This window comes from Xenopus tropicalis, chromosome 6, assembly GCF_000004195.4.
Source record: "Xenopus tropicalis strain Nigerian chromosome 6, UCB_Xtro_10.0, whole genome shotgun sequence".
Taxonomy (NCBI): Eukaryota; Metazoa; Chordata; class Amphibia; order Anura; family Pipidae; genus Xenopus; species Xenopus tropicalis.
This window is the reverse complement of record NC_030682.2, coordinates 27,298,200-27,316,320: the sequence shown is the minus strand read 5'-3', so window position 1 is coordinate 27,316,320 and position 18,121 is coordinate 27,298,200. Positions and strand designations below refer to the sequence as shown.

Genomic DNA, 18,121 nt, shown 5'->3' with positions numbered 1-18,121 from the left:
CTATATATACAAGTAAACACAAGTCTACAATAAACACACAACTACAAAGTGTTGCAAATGCATCACTGAATGCAATGTCGTAGGGAGGACAAGGTTGGATTAGTCCAATAATAATAATACACAGAATTTATGTGGAGCCAGGTTTCAGCTTGCCTTCTAGTCTATGCAACCAGTTGTCTGCCTAAAGCATAACACAGCAATCCCCCCCTTATTTCCCAAGTTGCAGAGCGATCTGTCCAAACACTACCAAAGTTTTAAAGCTGCTCCATGTGTTCAGTCACAATGTGGTGTGCTTCTGCACATGGTTGCAATTGCAAACCAACATAAAGGCTATTTAAACCCCCCCCAAAACTCTTTAATCAGTGAACAGCCTCTTTGTAAGTTCTGCCTGTGTGAGAATGAATTCTTGAAAGCATGAATTTTACAGCATACACATGCAGTTTGCAGGTGTAAATGTCACTCATGATGTGTCAAAAGGGGAAATGGCCACCAAGCTGTTATTTGTTTTAGAAAAATGTGATGGTGCTGGTGAATGGAGGGATATATGCAGTACAAATTATGCCATTTGAGTGAGGGAGATGTGCCCAAGTTACAAGGCAGGAAATTGCATTGTAGGATTTACATGTCATTTACCACTCAGTTCAAGAACATCTTAGAGAACCTCCCTCTAATAACAAGGTAACATATACAGAAAAAGTTGGTGAATCAGTCCTGCAGCCATAGTTCCAAGAATATCAAAATAGAAAATTAGGTTTAACCCCAAATCTCACAATAAGCCAGTCTATTAAAGCAAATAGGCATTCTCCTCAAATCAAATCCATCGCATCCAGACAGCCAACCCCTCAGTTTGGGAACTGACATGCTGGACAGACTAATTATTATTTTAGGTTCCTGAGGTATCACAAATGGTAGTAACACCAATATCTTCTATGTACCTTGTTTTACTTCCCTCCATACGTCTCTTGTAAAGGTTATGGCCTAAAGTTTCTTCACCTTTTAGGTCAATCCATCATGTAAACATGAAATACTGTAAATAGTCACTATCAGGACACAGCGCATTAAGTAAACAGAGCATCCATGTCAAAGAAGGACTGCTTTCATAGGACATTACCATAAATTAAACAATTAAGATATAATAGATTTTAATAATGTAAAGCTTTCCAAATGCTACCTGAAAAATTCAGCAAGCAAAGCTACTTCTACATTGTGTGTCTTAATAAAGATAAATGATTTATATTTTTAATGCAAGATAAAAGGAGGCTGGAATAGATTATGTAGGAGCAGCATGAATTTCAGACTGTACTGCCAACTGCATTTAATGCACTTTCCTATTTTCCTTAATACCGGCAGAATTAATGGCGTCCTCTACAGTTAGTGGTCTAAAATGAGACTAACATCTTTTTTTTGCAGTTTCTGGTAGTTGTTCTGTAAAATGTTTCCTTATATGGCACTGGGGCTTAATGCATTAAATAATGATCTTAAGGAATATTACATGACAAAATATAAATATGCTGTATATAGAGAAAAAAATGTGGGGCTAGATGTATACATAGGTAAAAATTAGGGATGCACCGCATCCACTATTTTGGATCCGGTCGAACCCCAAATACTTTGTAAAAGATTCCGTATATGCAGCTTCAGCATTACACGAAGTCAAAGATTTGTAACTTCCATGTTTATGTGACAAAATGTCATGTGGTTTTAAGGATTCAGTTCAGGCCAGAGGCATGGATTCGGCCAAATCCTAAACCTGCTGAACAAGACTGAGTCTTGCCGAACCCTGAACCAAATCCTGGATTTTATGCATCCCTAGTAAATATAAATATGAAAGATAGAACGATAGATAGATAGATAGATAGATAGATAGATAGATAGATAGACAGATAGATAGATAGACAGATAGATAGACAGATGATATATGGATAGATGATGATAGATAGATAGATAGATAGATAGATAGATAGATAGATGATAGATAGATAGATAGATAGATAGATAGATAGATAGATAGATAGATAGATAGATAGACAGATGATATATGGATAGATGATGATAGATAGATAGATGATAGATAGATATAGATAGATAGATATAGATAGATAGATATAGATAGATGATAGATAGATAGATAGATAGATAGATAGATAGATAGATAGATGATAGATAGATAGATAGATAGATAGATAGATAGATAGATAGATGATAGATAGATAGATAATAGATAGATAGATAGATAGATAGATAGATAGATAGATAGATAGATAGATAGATAATAGATAGATAGATAGATAGATAGATAGATAGATAATGGTGCTGGGCAACAGCCTCTTGGCAGCACTCAAAAGTAGAATTACTTTTTATAACGTTTTTTCCTATCCAGGTCCTCTCCTATTTATATACCAATCTCTCATTTAAACCACTCCCCGGTTGCTACTGTAATGTGGATGCTAAACAGCCAAATACCTGCTAAAATTCCACACTGGAAAGAAGCTGAACAAAAAAAAAATACAAATAATAAAAAAAACGAGGACCAACTGCAAATTGTCTCTAAATGTGAACAACCCCTTTAATAATGGACTTATTTTAATGCAGCGGCTGACCGTATCTGAAAAACATTTTATAATGGCTTCTTGCTTGATTTTTTTTAAGTTTCAGAAATTGCTGGCAAATAAAATTCTCCCCATATTTCTGGTTGTTTAGTTTCCCTATACCATTGGGTATCTCTGTTAAAGTCCCTTTGTGTTCTTTCTCTCCTTCTCTCTTCTGCAAGTTCCCAACTACCTGTAGGTTAAAGCATTGCCCACAAAACAAGCACCCATTTATTTTTTTACCTATGCACACATTAACTGAACACAAATGGGTCTTATCTGCTGGTATTGTGCTTACTGAATGGAAAAAGAAGGTTAGGACTCAAATTAAACCTCAGGCTCAGACTTGATAAAAAGCACTTGAATGCTGTAACTTTACCAGTTGCCCTGTTTCTCAGAGTCAGCCTCTAAGCATTTGGGAATAGATATACAAGCAAGACAACAGGGAAAAAAAGAACTACTACTATGCTAACAAAGGGCCCACTGTAACTGCATCCACATCAAATCACCTATTAGAGAAACATAATCAGCAGGAAAATGAAAAAATCACTGATTTTTTTCTTATTGTAACTACAGAAAATATTTCCAAGGTCTCAAACTAAAATAATTTATAAATAAAAAGAAAGGGGCGCAATACTTTGTAGTACAACCAGCTCATCACACCTCATTGCCAAAATGATACAAAGAGGCCAATATGTTTAATCAAGTTGTTGCCCTTATCAGGGACATATAAACACTAAATTAAAAGGACTACTAAATAGTGGCGTAATCAGCATTTTAAAATAAGTTAACCAAGACACTTAGGTTTATTAAGTCCCCCTGGTTGCACTATTGTTTAGAGCAGTGATCCCCAACCAATCAGATAGCCAATCAGAGTCCCTATTTGTAACCCCAGGAACATTTTTCATGCTTGCGTTGCTCTCCAACTCTTTTTACATTTGAATGTGGTTCACAGGTAAGAAACGCTGAGGATCCATGGTTTATATATATATATATAGAGAGAGAGAGAGAGAGTTTTTAGCACTCCCTTTTAAGTGGTAATCTTTTTACATTCTTTTCTGAAATAATAATTTGCAAGGAATTAATGATTGGATTACTAGTACAGGTATCGGACCCCTTATCCGGAAACCCGTTATCCAGAAAGCTCCGAATTACGGAAAGCCCGTCTCCCATAGACTCCATTATAAGCAAATAATTCAGAATTTTAAAACTGATTTCCCTTTTTTATGTAGAAATAAAACAGAACTTTGTAATTGATCCCAACTAAGATATAAATAATCCTTATTGGATGCAAAACAATCCTATTGGGTTTAATTATTGTTTTATTAAATTTTAAGTAGACTTAAGGTATGGAGATCCAAATTATGGAAAGACCCCTTATCCGGAATACCCTTGGTCCCGAGCATTCTGGATAATGGGTCCTATACCTGTATTAAGTTACTTACATAGCAAATAATTCACTCTACCATTTAAAATGTTATTCTTGAACCAATAAATGTATTAGACGCTATCTCAGTGCATCGTGCCTGAGTCTGAGCTTTCAGACTTCAGACTGGAGGAGTCCCAAGCCGGACTTGGATTTCTTACTATTGAGTGCTATTCTGATACCTACTGGGAGCTGCTATCTTACTCCCTTCCCATTGTTCTGCTGATCGGCTGCAGGGAGGGGGGGATATTACTCAAACTTGCAGCGCAGCAGTAAAGTGTGACATACACTTACATATAGGCTCCTTGTTCCTGCTGTGCATTGAAATAGCTTCTGACCTAAGACTGCATGCTATAATGAAAGGTTCAAATAATGTTTCTTTTAAATATGCAAGACAATGCATTGAACTATGTTTGATTTAATGATGCATTCATGTGAAATCAATTTAAAAATGTACATGAAAACTGTGACCATCAAATAGGTGTTGACTTTGATCAAACAAAAAAGCACTTACCCTGCTTAAAGGAGAAGGAAAGGTAAAAACTAAGTGAGCTTTATCAGAAAGGTCTATGTAAATACAGCCATAAGCACTTACAGAAACTCTCTGTCTCTGTTCTGTTCTCTGTCAAAAGAAACAGGATTTATTGTCTTTTTGTTTTCCTGTGCCAGAGACACACAGCTCTCGCCTCTCTCCCCTCTCCTGCTCCCCCCTCCCTCAAGAATGCTAAGAACTCCTTCCCCCCTTAGGAATGTGTGATCTGAGCCAATCAGCAAGAAGCTTCCTCATAGTCTTACAAACTGAGCATGTACTCCAGTCTTGGTCTTGGTGCAGGAGTGAGGCATTATGGGAACTTTCTTTCAGAGCTCAACGTTTTTTTTTTCCTATGAGGCTTCTGATCATCTGAACGGGAGAAATATGGGGAGACTTAAGGGCACTATTGAGAGAACTGAAGGTATGCCTGCAGCTTGAGATTAACTCTTTGTTAGCCATTCCCTCTCCTTTAAGGAGTACGAGGGGCCATTTAGTAAGCAGCCTATAGCTCCATCGAGTAATATGGGTTAGATGCCCATTTTGGGTGAGAAGCACACACAACTCCACAAGGGCTTTGAATGTAAGGGACCTGTAAAGGAGCCATGTTATGCCAGACTAAAGGACTTTTGATGATCAGATTATCTTTCCTTTGATTGTAAAACTCTCCCTTCTACAAATATACCAAGTAATGTAACCATACTGTAATGCATATTTATAAAGTCTTGCACAAGCTGTGTGGTGTGTGTAGAAAATACCTTTGCCAATAACAGAGAATGAGGGATATGTCTATGGTTAAGATGTGCAAAGCTCAACCCAACTGCTCCAAAGTGTGAGCTGTTGCTAAACTACACCTCTCCCAGCCACACCAATAGCTAATAAACATCTGTAACAGGGAGAAATACTACATGTATGGAGAGGTTCCTTAGAAATAACCAGCATGTAGATAATCTAATCCTAACCGACCAACACTGTATAAAAAAAGGATGGTCTCTCAAAAATCACACACTTTGCATTCTGTCTAAAGCACAAGGTTTTCATTTTGAAGCAGCTAAAACGTCAGTTTTGGGTTTAATTAAAGCCACAGCTCTAGCAGTGGAACAGAAGCAAGAATAAATGATCTTCATCTAACTTTTGCACAGAGAAATATATATACGTACTGACTGCACTTTAGAGTCAACAACGAGCATCTAAATCTAGGTTGCTACACAAAGGCATTATTAAACATAACATTCAATTTAAATTTTTACAATTAACATTGTAGACAAACATCACCAGTGATGTTGCCCATAGCAACCAATCAGCAATTAGATTTAAAAGGCCACCAACAAGTTAAAAAACAAAAGCAAAGATCCCATTGGTTGCATGGGCAACATCACCAGTGACGTTTGTCTCCAATGTAACAAATATCCATAATAAAATGTCCATAACAAATATGCCACTTAAGACACTTAACCCAGACATATGCCACTTAAGTCACTTAACCCACATGAAGTATTGTTTTCCCATACTTTCTACCTGTTCTCTTTAGTCTTTAGTCTTCAATGCCTCTTTACCAGTTCTATGCTGGTTACATCTAGTTACCTCCGCCACCCACCTTAAACCATGCTCTCTTATGTCGAACTCCCAACCATTTTGGGGTCCATTTGCCAGTACTGTGCAATACCTATTTTTTATAAAATAGAGATCTAGACCATTTAGACTAAGTGAAGATTATTAGAAATGAGTTATTTTTAAATCCACATAACTGCATTTGACAGCTATAGTAATAAATACAACTTAGCATAAATCTACAAATACTTTTGGAGCAGACAAGTTCCATAACCAAAGGAAAAATTGCCCTCAGTAAAACTCGCTCAGGGGTCCCTTACTTGTCTCCTACAAACAATCATTCATCAATAACCACTACCCTTGGTTGATCCATATCATTTAACCCCTGCAATTAGTATTCAACAGGCATGATTGTACCCTCAATGCCCTCACCTGTGTTAGCAAGCCTAAGGTTATCTAGTGTGCAATAATACTGCTGTAATAGAAAAAACAAAAGAGGCCAAATGTATATATGGAGTCATTTACTTAAATGGAAGCCACCTTACACAACAGGGAAGTTAAACCAGAAATATCTACCCACCAGTTACCACTAGTCACAGACATATTCCATTTAGGTAAATTATTGGCCAAACAGACACTTTTGGGTGGTTTTCAGCTGTGTGCCAGAGGCATTAGTTGGTGCCAAATTCAGAATTTGTAGAAAAGGAAGTGTTCTCTGATCACTTGTGTCTTGCCCACATGGGTTGCTTCCCTATCTAATACAGTATATTCCCTAATGGAGCCACCACTAAAGTATTGCCTTTTCCTTTATATCATTTATGTTTACAGGACCATGTATGGAGCCTTCCCCATCAATGTCTGGACAACAATCAGGCAGCTATCAGGTAAGTTTTAAAAGTCCTGTACTATTTGCCTCTCATATGGCTCCTATTATGAGCCGACATTTGGATCAAAGTCTACATGGGTAGCAGATGGATAACTGATGATGATTGCATCCAGAGCATTCAGAATGTAGACTGAGTGGAGCATGGATGTAAGAATTATTGGTAAAAGTTAATAGCATCCATGCCCTTTTAATAGCTTGTCACTTCCATACTACTGTGGCAGATACAGATAAGCCCCTCAATAATGTGCCATTGTACACATACAAGCAGGATTGCGGATGCCCAAATGGGGCAAAGATTCACCTGCCTGGCAACATCATCAGATAAGCAGATCTCTTTGTACATGACCAGCTTAACGTTTTATAATCATAATTTGTTTATACATTTAGATACTATAGATGCTTCCATGTCCAATTTATTTGTGACCTTTCCCACTTTAAACTCTCGGCAGGCCTGAACTAATTGCATTAGCTATAGGGAACATATTCCCATTTCAGCCACAATTCCCTCATTGAGATGCAGGAGAAATATTCATGTGTAGACAGCTAGATATTTCACTTTGTTTCAAGTCATTTCAAATATTGATTACTTCTCATCAGATGCCTTCTTCTGTCTTGTAAACTGCATCTATATAAATGTCCTTCCGGTTTAACGCCTCTATAAAGGTCTTTTACGTAAATCTTTTATTAATTTTTTTTTTTTTTTTTTTTTAATCTCAGTTGGGTCCATTGGGACTAAGGTAACTGGGTCATTTAATATTTCAGTGATTAGTTTAAAAAAAATATGTACAAATTTTAAGGGATCATATCATCCCTTATCAGATAATATAAATGTCTATTTAATTAAGTAAAATGAGGGTCCTGCTTGTTCTTGGAAACCTTTACATGCAAAATCAATAGCATTGAGATTAATGAACAGTTTTCCTATATCCTCAAGGACATAGATGCTTTCCACCAAATTTTGGCTTCCATGGTTGACTGCAATAGGCCCAAGCACTATATGCATCATGTCCAGACTGTAAATATCTACAATTAACTCTACATATATACCTGCCATAGCTGCACAATTAGTAAACAGATTTGCAGATTATTTTTTGCAATTCCACTTTTTCAAAATTAGTTAACAGCTAACATAAAGGTTTACTCATTTAGAGACTGGGCAAATGCAAGGCACGTTAGTGGCTGCAAATTACCCATTTGTGCACTTGCTGATTGCATTTTGCATTTGTGTCAGTTCCAACTCTTTGTTACCTTGTGCCAGCCCTGACTGTGCCAAGCAAAACATGATGGGGGCTCCAGGTGCCCCTTGTTTCTATAGGCTCTTTAGGTTGCACTGGTTTAATGGTGAATAAGCTTTGTGTATGCCATTGGCAGAGCCTTTGCCATTTTTAAATTTAAAAAAAAACCCAGCAATCTATTATCTATATATCCATGTAGACTCCATGGGGGTAGCACAGCGGTGCAGTGATTAGGATTTCTGGCTTGGAGTTTAAGTGTGCGGGATTTGACTCTTACCAGCACATTATATGCAAGGAGGTCATGGCTGTGTCGGTGCTACAGTTTCTTCCTTTACTACCAAAACAAACCAGCAGGTCAACTGGCTCTGGTAAAATTGACCATAGGGTTCAGAAAGGAACACAGCCTTTTAGCTCTACTAGGACAGAGCAATTCTTTAAACAAGGAAGGGTGCATGCATTGTGTCTGTTTTTGCACTTTGCACATTGCCTTCCTAGGAAAGCATTCACTGGAGAACCAGTGGTTATGAATCCCTCACCATATTCAGTGCAAATATATGTTCTAAAATAAACAGCATTCTATGAAATTATTTCTTTAAGCCATGAACTATCACATACTAAATAATACTAGCCTTGTTACTGTTCTCATTTGTGTGTCACAAAATGCAGCCTACCCAAAATGCAAATGCTAGGCAGAGGGTAGAACAATATGACCATTGTAAAGTCAGGAGAACTAACCGTACCTCTGGAATAAGTGTCATGTTGCTGTAGTAATCATAATGTCGAAACACACAGTGCTATTTGTTGTAAGTAACATACATAGGTAATAGCTGTTTATAACTTTAAAAATCAAGTTTGGTCAACTAAAGTCATTTTGGTTGCAAACGATTTGCAAGTCTGAAACATATTTTTTTCAGGCTTTTGCGCTCTCATAGTAAATTCTTTCACAATACAGCATTCCTGTCATGCTTTTCGGCTTGGGTTCTACAGCTATTGTTACAAAAGAGCATTTAAACCACAATGGTCTGTGGTCCTATCTGTAGCCTATTGGTATGTATGAAGGATGCCAGAATCAAATCAAGCAAAATGGTTATTCCTACATATTAATATAAATGTAAATATGCCAGTGAGAATTGTTCCAGTGATTTCAACTAACCCTGTGTCATTAGGGTGAGAATCATCCAGTTCTGGATCTTTAGATACCTAATTACTCATTATCCCTAAAGTCTTATACCTGTACTGGTTAGAAAGCTGTCTAGCCATGACTATCCTGTAAATTATATCCTTATAAACAGTAGTTATAGTAATAGTGTAGTTATAGTAATAGTGGTGTCATCAGTTATAATCAGTGCTCAGTGAGGTCTTTTCTGTTACATGACTTACTGAAAAATGTGTATTACAGGTATGAGACCTATTATCCAGAATGCTCGGGGGCCTGTGGTTTTCCGAATAAGGGATCTTTCTGAAATTTGGATCTCCATGACTTAAGTCTGCCAAAAATCATTTAAATATTGAATATATAGGCTTGTTTTGCCTCCAATAAGTATTATTGGATTATATATATATATAGGATTATATCTTTGTTGGGATCAAGTACAAGGTACTGTTTTATTATTACAGAGAAAAAGAAAATAATTAGATTTATTTGCTTATAATGTAGTCTATGGGAGATGGCCTTTCTGTAATTTGGAACTTTCTGGATAACAGGTTTCCGGATAAATGATATTTCTGGATATCCCATACCTGTATAATAAAAAATGTATCTCCCCTGTTGCTAAATAAGAAGATATTAGAAGTTACCTCAGAGTTCCTTGATCTGTATAAAAGCTCTCAGCATTTTTAGCCCTGTTCCTTAATATGGTCATGAAACCCCTTGGTGACTTATAATATTCTTATATTTTACAATAAGGGGTATATTATTCACTATATATCCTCAGATAAACCAGCCTGTTTGCATTAACATTACAGGTATAGGATGTATTATCCAAAATGCTTGGGTTGTGTGGATCTTTCATCATTTACACATGAAATAAACCCAATAGGATTGTTTTGCCTCCAATATGGACTCATGCAGCTTAGTTACAACTATGTTTTTATTATTACAGAGACAAAGGAAATCATTTTTAAAAATTAGAATTATTTGCTTATAATGGAATCTGTGGGAGATGGCCTTTTTTCCATGCTGTTCCTTTTTACAAATGTGTATTTTAGTATCAATGTGCCTGCAAGAGTAACAATTTAAAACAGCATATGGAGTTTACTCTGCAGCATATTTAAAAACATAACATCACAATACAGACACACAAATAAAACATGCATAAAGTCCTCATCAGGTGAGGTGCCCAGCATGTATGAAATAAAACATGCAGAATGGCAAACGGGCACCAAACAGTTTAATTATGAATTGAGGCAAGTTATCACTTATAATACCTGCAGGGCCATGAAAATGACATTATTGATTTTCCCCTCTCCTGTGTAAATTTTGGACTTCTATTCAGCATAGCAGGTGCATTTCTGCTCTCATTATTCAAAATGGCCAGTGCTTTTGTCAAGATTTACCAGTCAGTTAAACCACAAATGAGTATCTGCAAGCATTTCACATTACAGACTTCAGCAGTCTATATATTATTTACTGAAGTAAGCCATTTCCAATCTATGAGTGTTGTAAAATATGAATAGGGGCTTACAGCTAGCCCAGTATTACAGGGGTAATATATTAGATCTGCTGAGCACCTGACCCGAGGTCATATATTTTGGCTGCTGTTTATCTCAGAGGCCAACAATCACATCATACAGAGGGGCCTATGGGACTGTCAGATGAGGACTACATCAACACACAATGTGGTGCTCATCAGACAGGTAAATAAAACCTTATATCTAGCCAGATATTGGCTGGTCAAGCCAATCAGTGGGCCAATAAGCTGCTGACTCCAGTGTCTTTTATCCGCCTGTGTATGGCCACCTTTAGGATATACAAGTTTCAGATCTGTTACCTTGAATCCCATTATCCTGAAAGCCCCAAATTACAATTACATTACAAATTCCATTTTAATCAAATAATGCACAAATCACAAGTAATTTCCTTTTTCTCTCAGCATCTTGTACTTGATCCCAACTAAGCTGTAATCAATCCAAACAACCTTTTGGGTTTATTTAGGGGCAGATTTATTCATGTACGATCGATTCGAATTCGACTTTTTCGTACTGAGCGTCTTTTTGGCGTCATTTTCGTACCTTTTTCGCAACTTTGCGACAAAACTTGTGCGCCGAGTACGAACGTTTCGGATTCATTCACGCTTCGGTATTGTGACTTTCCTTGGGCCGGGTTGGAGCTGCAGAGTGCCATTGAGCCCTATGGGAGGCTTTCCTTGGGCCGGGTTGGAGCTGCAGAGTGCCATTGAGTCCTATGGGAGACTTTCCTTGGGCCGGGTTGGAGCTGCAGAGTGCCATTGAGCCCTATGGGAGATTTCCTTGGGCCAGGTTGGAGCTGCAGAGTGCCATTGAGCCCTATGGGAGGCTTTCCTTGGGCCGGGTTGGAGCTGCAGAGTGCCATTGAGCCCTATGGGAGGCTTTCCTTGGGCCGGGTTGGAGCTGCAGAGTGCCATTGAGCCCTATGGGAGACTTTCCTTGGGCCGGGTTGGAGCTGCAGAGTGCCATTGAGCCCTATGGGAGACTTTCCTTGGGCCGGGTTGGAGCTGCAGAGTGCCATTGAGCCCTATGGGAGACTTTCCTTGGGCCGGGTTGGAGCTGCAGAGTGCCATTGAGCCCTATGGGAGACTTTCCTTGGGCCGGGTTGGAGCTGCAGAGTGCCATTGAGCCCTATGGGAGACTTTCCTTGGGCCGGGTTGGAGCTGCAGAGTGCCATTGAGCCCTATGGGAGACTTTCCTTGGGCCAGGTTGGAGCTGCAGAGTGCCATTGAGCCCTATGGGAGACTTTCCTTGGGCCAGGTTGGAGCTGCAGAGTGCCATTGAGCCCTATGGGAGACTTTCCTTGGGCCAGGTTGGAGCTGCAGAGTGCCATTGAGCCCTATGGGAGACTTTCCTTGGGCCGGGTTGGAGCTGCAGAGTGCCATTGAGCCCTATGGGAGACTTTCCTTGGGCCGGGTTGGAGCTGCAGAGTGCCATTGAGCCCTATGGGAGACTTTCCTTGGGCCAGGTTGGAGCTGCAGAGTGCCATTGAGTCCTATGGGAGGCTTCCAAAATCATGCACTGAAGGATCAAAGTTAGAAAGGTTTGGCCGTATACGATCGTTCGGATACGAACATTTTGTGACTTTCGGATCGCCAATATGATATTATCGTGACTAATACGATTTTTTCGTAAGCACTTTTGTGATATTTGCGATCATCAGAAATTATCATATCCAAGCCGAATTTTACCCATTTCAGGATTCAAACTCGTACTTTGATGAATCAGCCCCTTAAGTGTTTATTTTGTCATAGACTTAAGGTACGAGGATCCAAATTATAGAAAGAGGTCTTATTGGGACAACTATATGCAAAAGTCCATGTCTCGAGCATTCTGGATAACAGGTCCCATACCTGTATATATATCTGTAGATGTTACAAAGTTGTCATAAGGGTTCGTATGGTTTCTGTCACAAGGTCACAAAAATCACCCTTTAAAATGGTAACACAAGAATCAAGACTAATAGCCAATCGGTTGCCAATCATGTCCAACCCCTGTAAAGGACCAAAATGCCATTCCAAAGTAATATTTACAGTCGTTCTAAACTGAGAATCCATTTAGTGGATTGCCCAACTGTGGTGTATCATGGAGTCCTTGGCCAACAGAAATAGAAATAGTAGAGGAATTACAATATTTTCATCAGGAACTATTTTCATTTAATGGCTCTTTTCCTCTAATACTAAGTATAATATTAAATTCCAGCACTATACTTATTTGTCAGATGGGTTTTATTGCTCACTTTTCTCATGTATTTCATCTGGGCCTGACGTCCTTACCTGCCAGTAGCCTGGGTTTTATCACTAGTGGCAGGTGAATGAAAGATAAAATAGCTAGGATATACATTAAAAATAATAAAAGTAAAAAGCAACTGTGCTGGATACAGCACTGTGAGCACATTTAACTCTTATATAGGGGTTATATCTTCTTTCAGGGCCACAACAATCTAAAACTCTGCTTTGAATCAGGGGATATCTGTGCTGGCATCAAGTATAACTGCTCTGTTGCCCCTGCTAGGGGTGAGCAAGAACAGACCAGCCATACGTAAATACAGCTGTTTTGCCAATTTTGAAAATATTCATAATTCTGCACTACTATTTTACCTTGCACCATTTTTTTGTCTGGAAAAAAATTGCAGAAAAAAATGTCTATTGACTCTGATGCATTTGGGGTTAGAAAAAACACTGGAAAAAAACAGCCATTGACTACAGTGCATTTGACATATGAAAAAATGCTGTGCAAAAAAGGCTATGGCTCCAATGAATTTAGCACAAAATGCTAAAAAAAAAAAAAAAGCTTATTAAAAAATCCATTTACTCCAATGCATGCAAGGAAAACACCCACTTACTCCAATGCATATGGTGCAAGAAGAAATGACACCAATGCATTGTCACTCCGACTAACCTTTGTCCATTATTTAGGGCAATGACACACTGGGCTCTTTGTCGCCTGCAGGAAAATTATGTTCCCTGTGTGTAACAAATCTCCCAAAAATCTCTTCATTGCCACAAACAGGAATCACTGTGGGTAAAACACTGTAATCACACAAAAATGCAGTTTCCATTTGTGAAAATGAAAATATGTTTTCGGCCATGGGGAGCACAATTTTCCTGCAGGTTACAAAGGGCCAAGAGTATCCTTGCCACCTACCGCCTCCTTGTAAAGAGATTGCTAATATAGCTGTAGAAGGTGATAAGGAATATATAAAATATAGGGTACAGCTTCAAAGCAGAAAATATGTGTGTATAATTCAACATTAGTGGCTTGTTTGCATTATTATCCAATCTCATTGCAATTGGAAATCTAAATAAGTTGATAGGCAAAAGAATTTCCATGTCAAATTACCCTCAGTCTTTGTGTATTAACAATGGGTCATATTATTTCAGAATAAATATAGCTGTCTCTGTAGTGATCCATAATCAGGCAATGAATATCACACTCAGATACATCTATTTATGTAGCACCAGATTTTCAACTGGTACAGCACGGTGGTCTTCATTTACTATAGGGATGTGCAGAAATTGGTGCAAGCTTGAATATCAATCAAGTACTTGTGCCTAGTCATTCGGTAACCTAGCACCAGTACTTCCATTGTATCTTTTGATTATAATTGCATACTAAGCCACAGAATAGCCCACCCATCTGCTATTCATCAGACATATATACCTTTTCAACTGCACTTCTGTGCATCCAACTCTATCTTAATCTGCCCCAAATCACCTTAATCCACCTCTTCCATCACACTGCCCCCATGATCCTGACATTATTATGCATCCAAAATGCCTCTATCAAACAGCTCATTCCCAGGAAGCATAAATGCAGATATCTCAAGCAACAACAGAACATGACACAATGGCATTTTCACAAGGAATACAATTTTTTGAGGGGCACAGCAACCCCCCCCCCCCCTCTACCCACCCTCCTTATTCAGGTCTCTTGCTCCCAACCAGCATGCACCACAAACTCACTTTTAGGAGGAGACTGGCTGGGGAGGGAGTATTTCTGGACCCCAGGTCTAGGCCCCCCACGTGACTGCCGCGTCTTTTTCATCTATAGTTACGCCACTTACCACACCCAATGAGTGGGCTATTGATCTACATACACATTGATCTACATACACATTGATCTACATAACCCCCTTGCTACCCACATGCCCTGTTCATCTCTCCTGCTCCCCACCAGCTCACTTTCAGGAGTAGAGAAGCTGGGGAGCCATTTCTACAACTATAAAGGAGTGCCTCTATTTATGCCACTGACTACACCCAATATGTGGGCCATTGATCTACATAAGTCACAGGAATATGTTTCCAGAATTCTACCAGCCCAGTTGCATGGTTACCTCCCTCAGCCTCACCCTTCTTTCACAATATCATGTACTTACGCATTACAGTAAGGCTTCTTGTCATATCCCTTATAGTTATTCATATTCAGAGTCATTTTGCAAACCTCACACTGGAAACATCCTTTATGCCAAAACTGTGAAAACAAAAACACAATAATAAGTTATTAGGCAAATGATAAATACACCCGTTCTTAGTTGACTGTATATTATCATCATATTAATGTTGAGGAATTGAAATTACTGTTCTCGTATTGACCTAATATTTTACAGGGCATGACAGATGGGCAATTGTGTGAAAGAACAAGTAGAAAAAGTGAGGAAATAGCAATTAAATCTCTGCAGGTTCCACAAGCGGTGCTTGAATGCAGAAGGTGTGAAGACGGCTAGGAGGATCACAGTTAGAGGCTTCTCGTGATGGAATAATGCAAGCTCAGAAGATCACACTTTGTGCGCTGACACACACAGCTAAAACCAAATTACAAGTTGTTCCCCTAAGATAAGATATTCCTGTAACATTCATAGATAAAAATGTGAACGTTTCCTGACTTGACGGAATATAACATGCTCGGAATTTCTTAAGGGAGGAATTTTTCTCTGCAGCCCTAATTTTATGAACGCGCCAGGGAAGAATTTTTAAACAGCTTCTTCTTGCCGAGGGTGCAGGGGAAAGATGAACTGTGAAAATTGCTTTTTTTCAGTTGTTTAAAAATATACCGCAGGCAGTTTTGTTATAGAAATTTGTTCAGATGGCTACATGGCTGAATGTTGCAAAATCCACCAAATGTTAGGGCTCATTTCAGTGTAAAATGAAACTGGGTAAATAGACTGCGCAAAATAAAAAATGTTTCCAATATAATTATCCAAAAAATGTCATCTATAAAGGCTGGAGTGAAGGAATGTCTAACATAATAATTAGAACCCAACTTCATTCTTTACAGCTTTCTAATTTGTTACCAGTCAGTAACCAATCAGTGACTTAAGTGACATGGGACATAACTGTGTGTTTTTTACTCTGATCTGCATGCTAAAGATCAAGAGCAAACTAACTGAACAATTATGTCCCATGGGGACATAAGTAATTTACCAACTATGAGTTTAGAGAGATGCAAAGGAGGAAGTTTGGTTCCAACATCCATTCAGTCCAGCCTTTATAGCTTACATTTCTGGCTAATTAACTATATTAGAAACATTTTTTTTATTATTATTATTTATATAGCACCAGCAGTTCGCGCAGCGCTTTACAGAATATCTATTTAGCCTATATATTTACCCAGTTTAATTTTTACCCTAATCTGTAATTGCAGGGTTCCCTCTGCAGGCTGTGCCAATAAGCACAGCAGAATTGCACCCAGAAAAACATACAGTCCAATGACAGAAATTACACAATCCCTGCATTGACAAACACTGAACACAATTTGCCTCAATTTTCTTTTGATGTACCAGACACTGGAAGTTCAGACAGTGTTTATGCACATTTTCAATATAAGCCCAACTGAATGAGCTCATGTAAAAAATGGGTGTATTTTCCCTTTACACTCTCTACCAATGAACCACAAACAGGGGTCCTTCTCTAGCATTAATCACAATGGACACGAGCTGATTCTACTCCTATGTACCATGGGATGTTCACTGCACACATACTTAATCCACAATCCTTATGTGACTAGTTAAATTATTTATGGGGTCCCTTATTCCAGTTTGGGCTCTTTTTGGGCCTGCCTATGCCAGACTAAAAGTACAGCCAACAGTGTGTGAATTCACCATTCACTAAAGGTTCTTGTGTCTAAAGCCATTCTTTTTACCTAGATGTTTTGATGTGAGGCTCCAATTTACCATGTTAGTATGCTAGGATAACCTTCAGGTTAACTTTGACTGTGTTATAGAATGGTCTATTCTTAGAAAGTTTTTAATTGGTCTTTATTATTTATTTTCTTTTAGGTTTTTGTATTATTTTCCTTTCTTCTCTGACTCTTTCCAGCTTTCATATGAGGTCACTGACCCCAGCATCTAAAAAACTTCTGTGAGGCAACTGTTTTATTATTATTGTTATTTTGTATTACTTATCTTTCTATCTAGGCCCTCCTCTATTCATGTTTTTGTCTCTCTTTTATACCACTGCATGGTGGCTAGATTAATTTGGAAATTCTAAAATGGAGAGCTGCTAAACAGAAATCTAAATATAGCCAACTTATGTCCCAGTATTATCCATTAATTTTTAGATGAGCCACATCACCATTGTAATGTGTTCAATATCAGTGAATCACTCACAAATAGATACAGTTAATAAAAGCATATGCTTTATGGGCATATGTAGATTTGTGGAAAATAGCCATTTTATAAAAATATACAGTGGCTTGCAAAAGTATTCGGCCCCCTTGAACTTTTCCACATTTTGTCACATTACAGCCACAAACATGAATCAATTTTATTGGAATTCCACGTGAAAGACCAATACAAAGTGGTGTACATGTGAGAAGTGGAAGGAAAATCATACATGATTCCAAACATTTTTTACAAATAAATAACTGCAATGTGGGGTGTGCGTAATTATTCAGCCCCCTGAGTCAATACTTTGTAGAACCGCCTTTTGCTGCAGCTGCCAGTCTTTTAGGGTATGTCTCTACCAGCTTTGCACATCTAGAGACTGAAATCCTTGCCCATTCTTCTTTGCAAAACAGCTCCAGCTCAGTCAGATTAGATGGGCAGCATTTGTGAACAGCAGTTTTCAGATCTTGCCACAGATTCTCCATTGGATTTAGATCTGGACTTTGACTGGGCCATTCTAACACATGGATATGTTTTGTTTTAAACCATTCCATTGTTGCCCTGGCTTTATGTTTAGGGTCGTTGTCCTGCTGGAAGGGGAACCTCCGCCCCAGTCT

The 18,121-nt window shown here is 38.4% G+C and overlaps 1 protein-coding gene across 1 annotated transcript in view; it reads right to left on the bottom strand.

The window, feature by feature from the left end:
• Nucleotides 1-18,121, bottom strand: part of nebl (nebulette) — a 132,751-nt gene that overhangs the window by 103,815 nt on the left and 10,815 nt on the right. Inside the window, exon 2 of the mRNA XM_004915431.4 lies at nucleotides 15,279-15,373. Coding sequence (XP_004915488.1) covers nucleotides 15,279-15,373 — 95 coding nt within the window. The remainder of the gene's footprint in view (nucleotides 1-15,278; nucleotides 15,374-18,121) is intronic.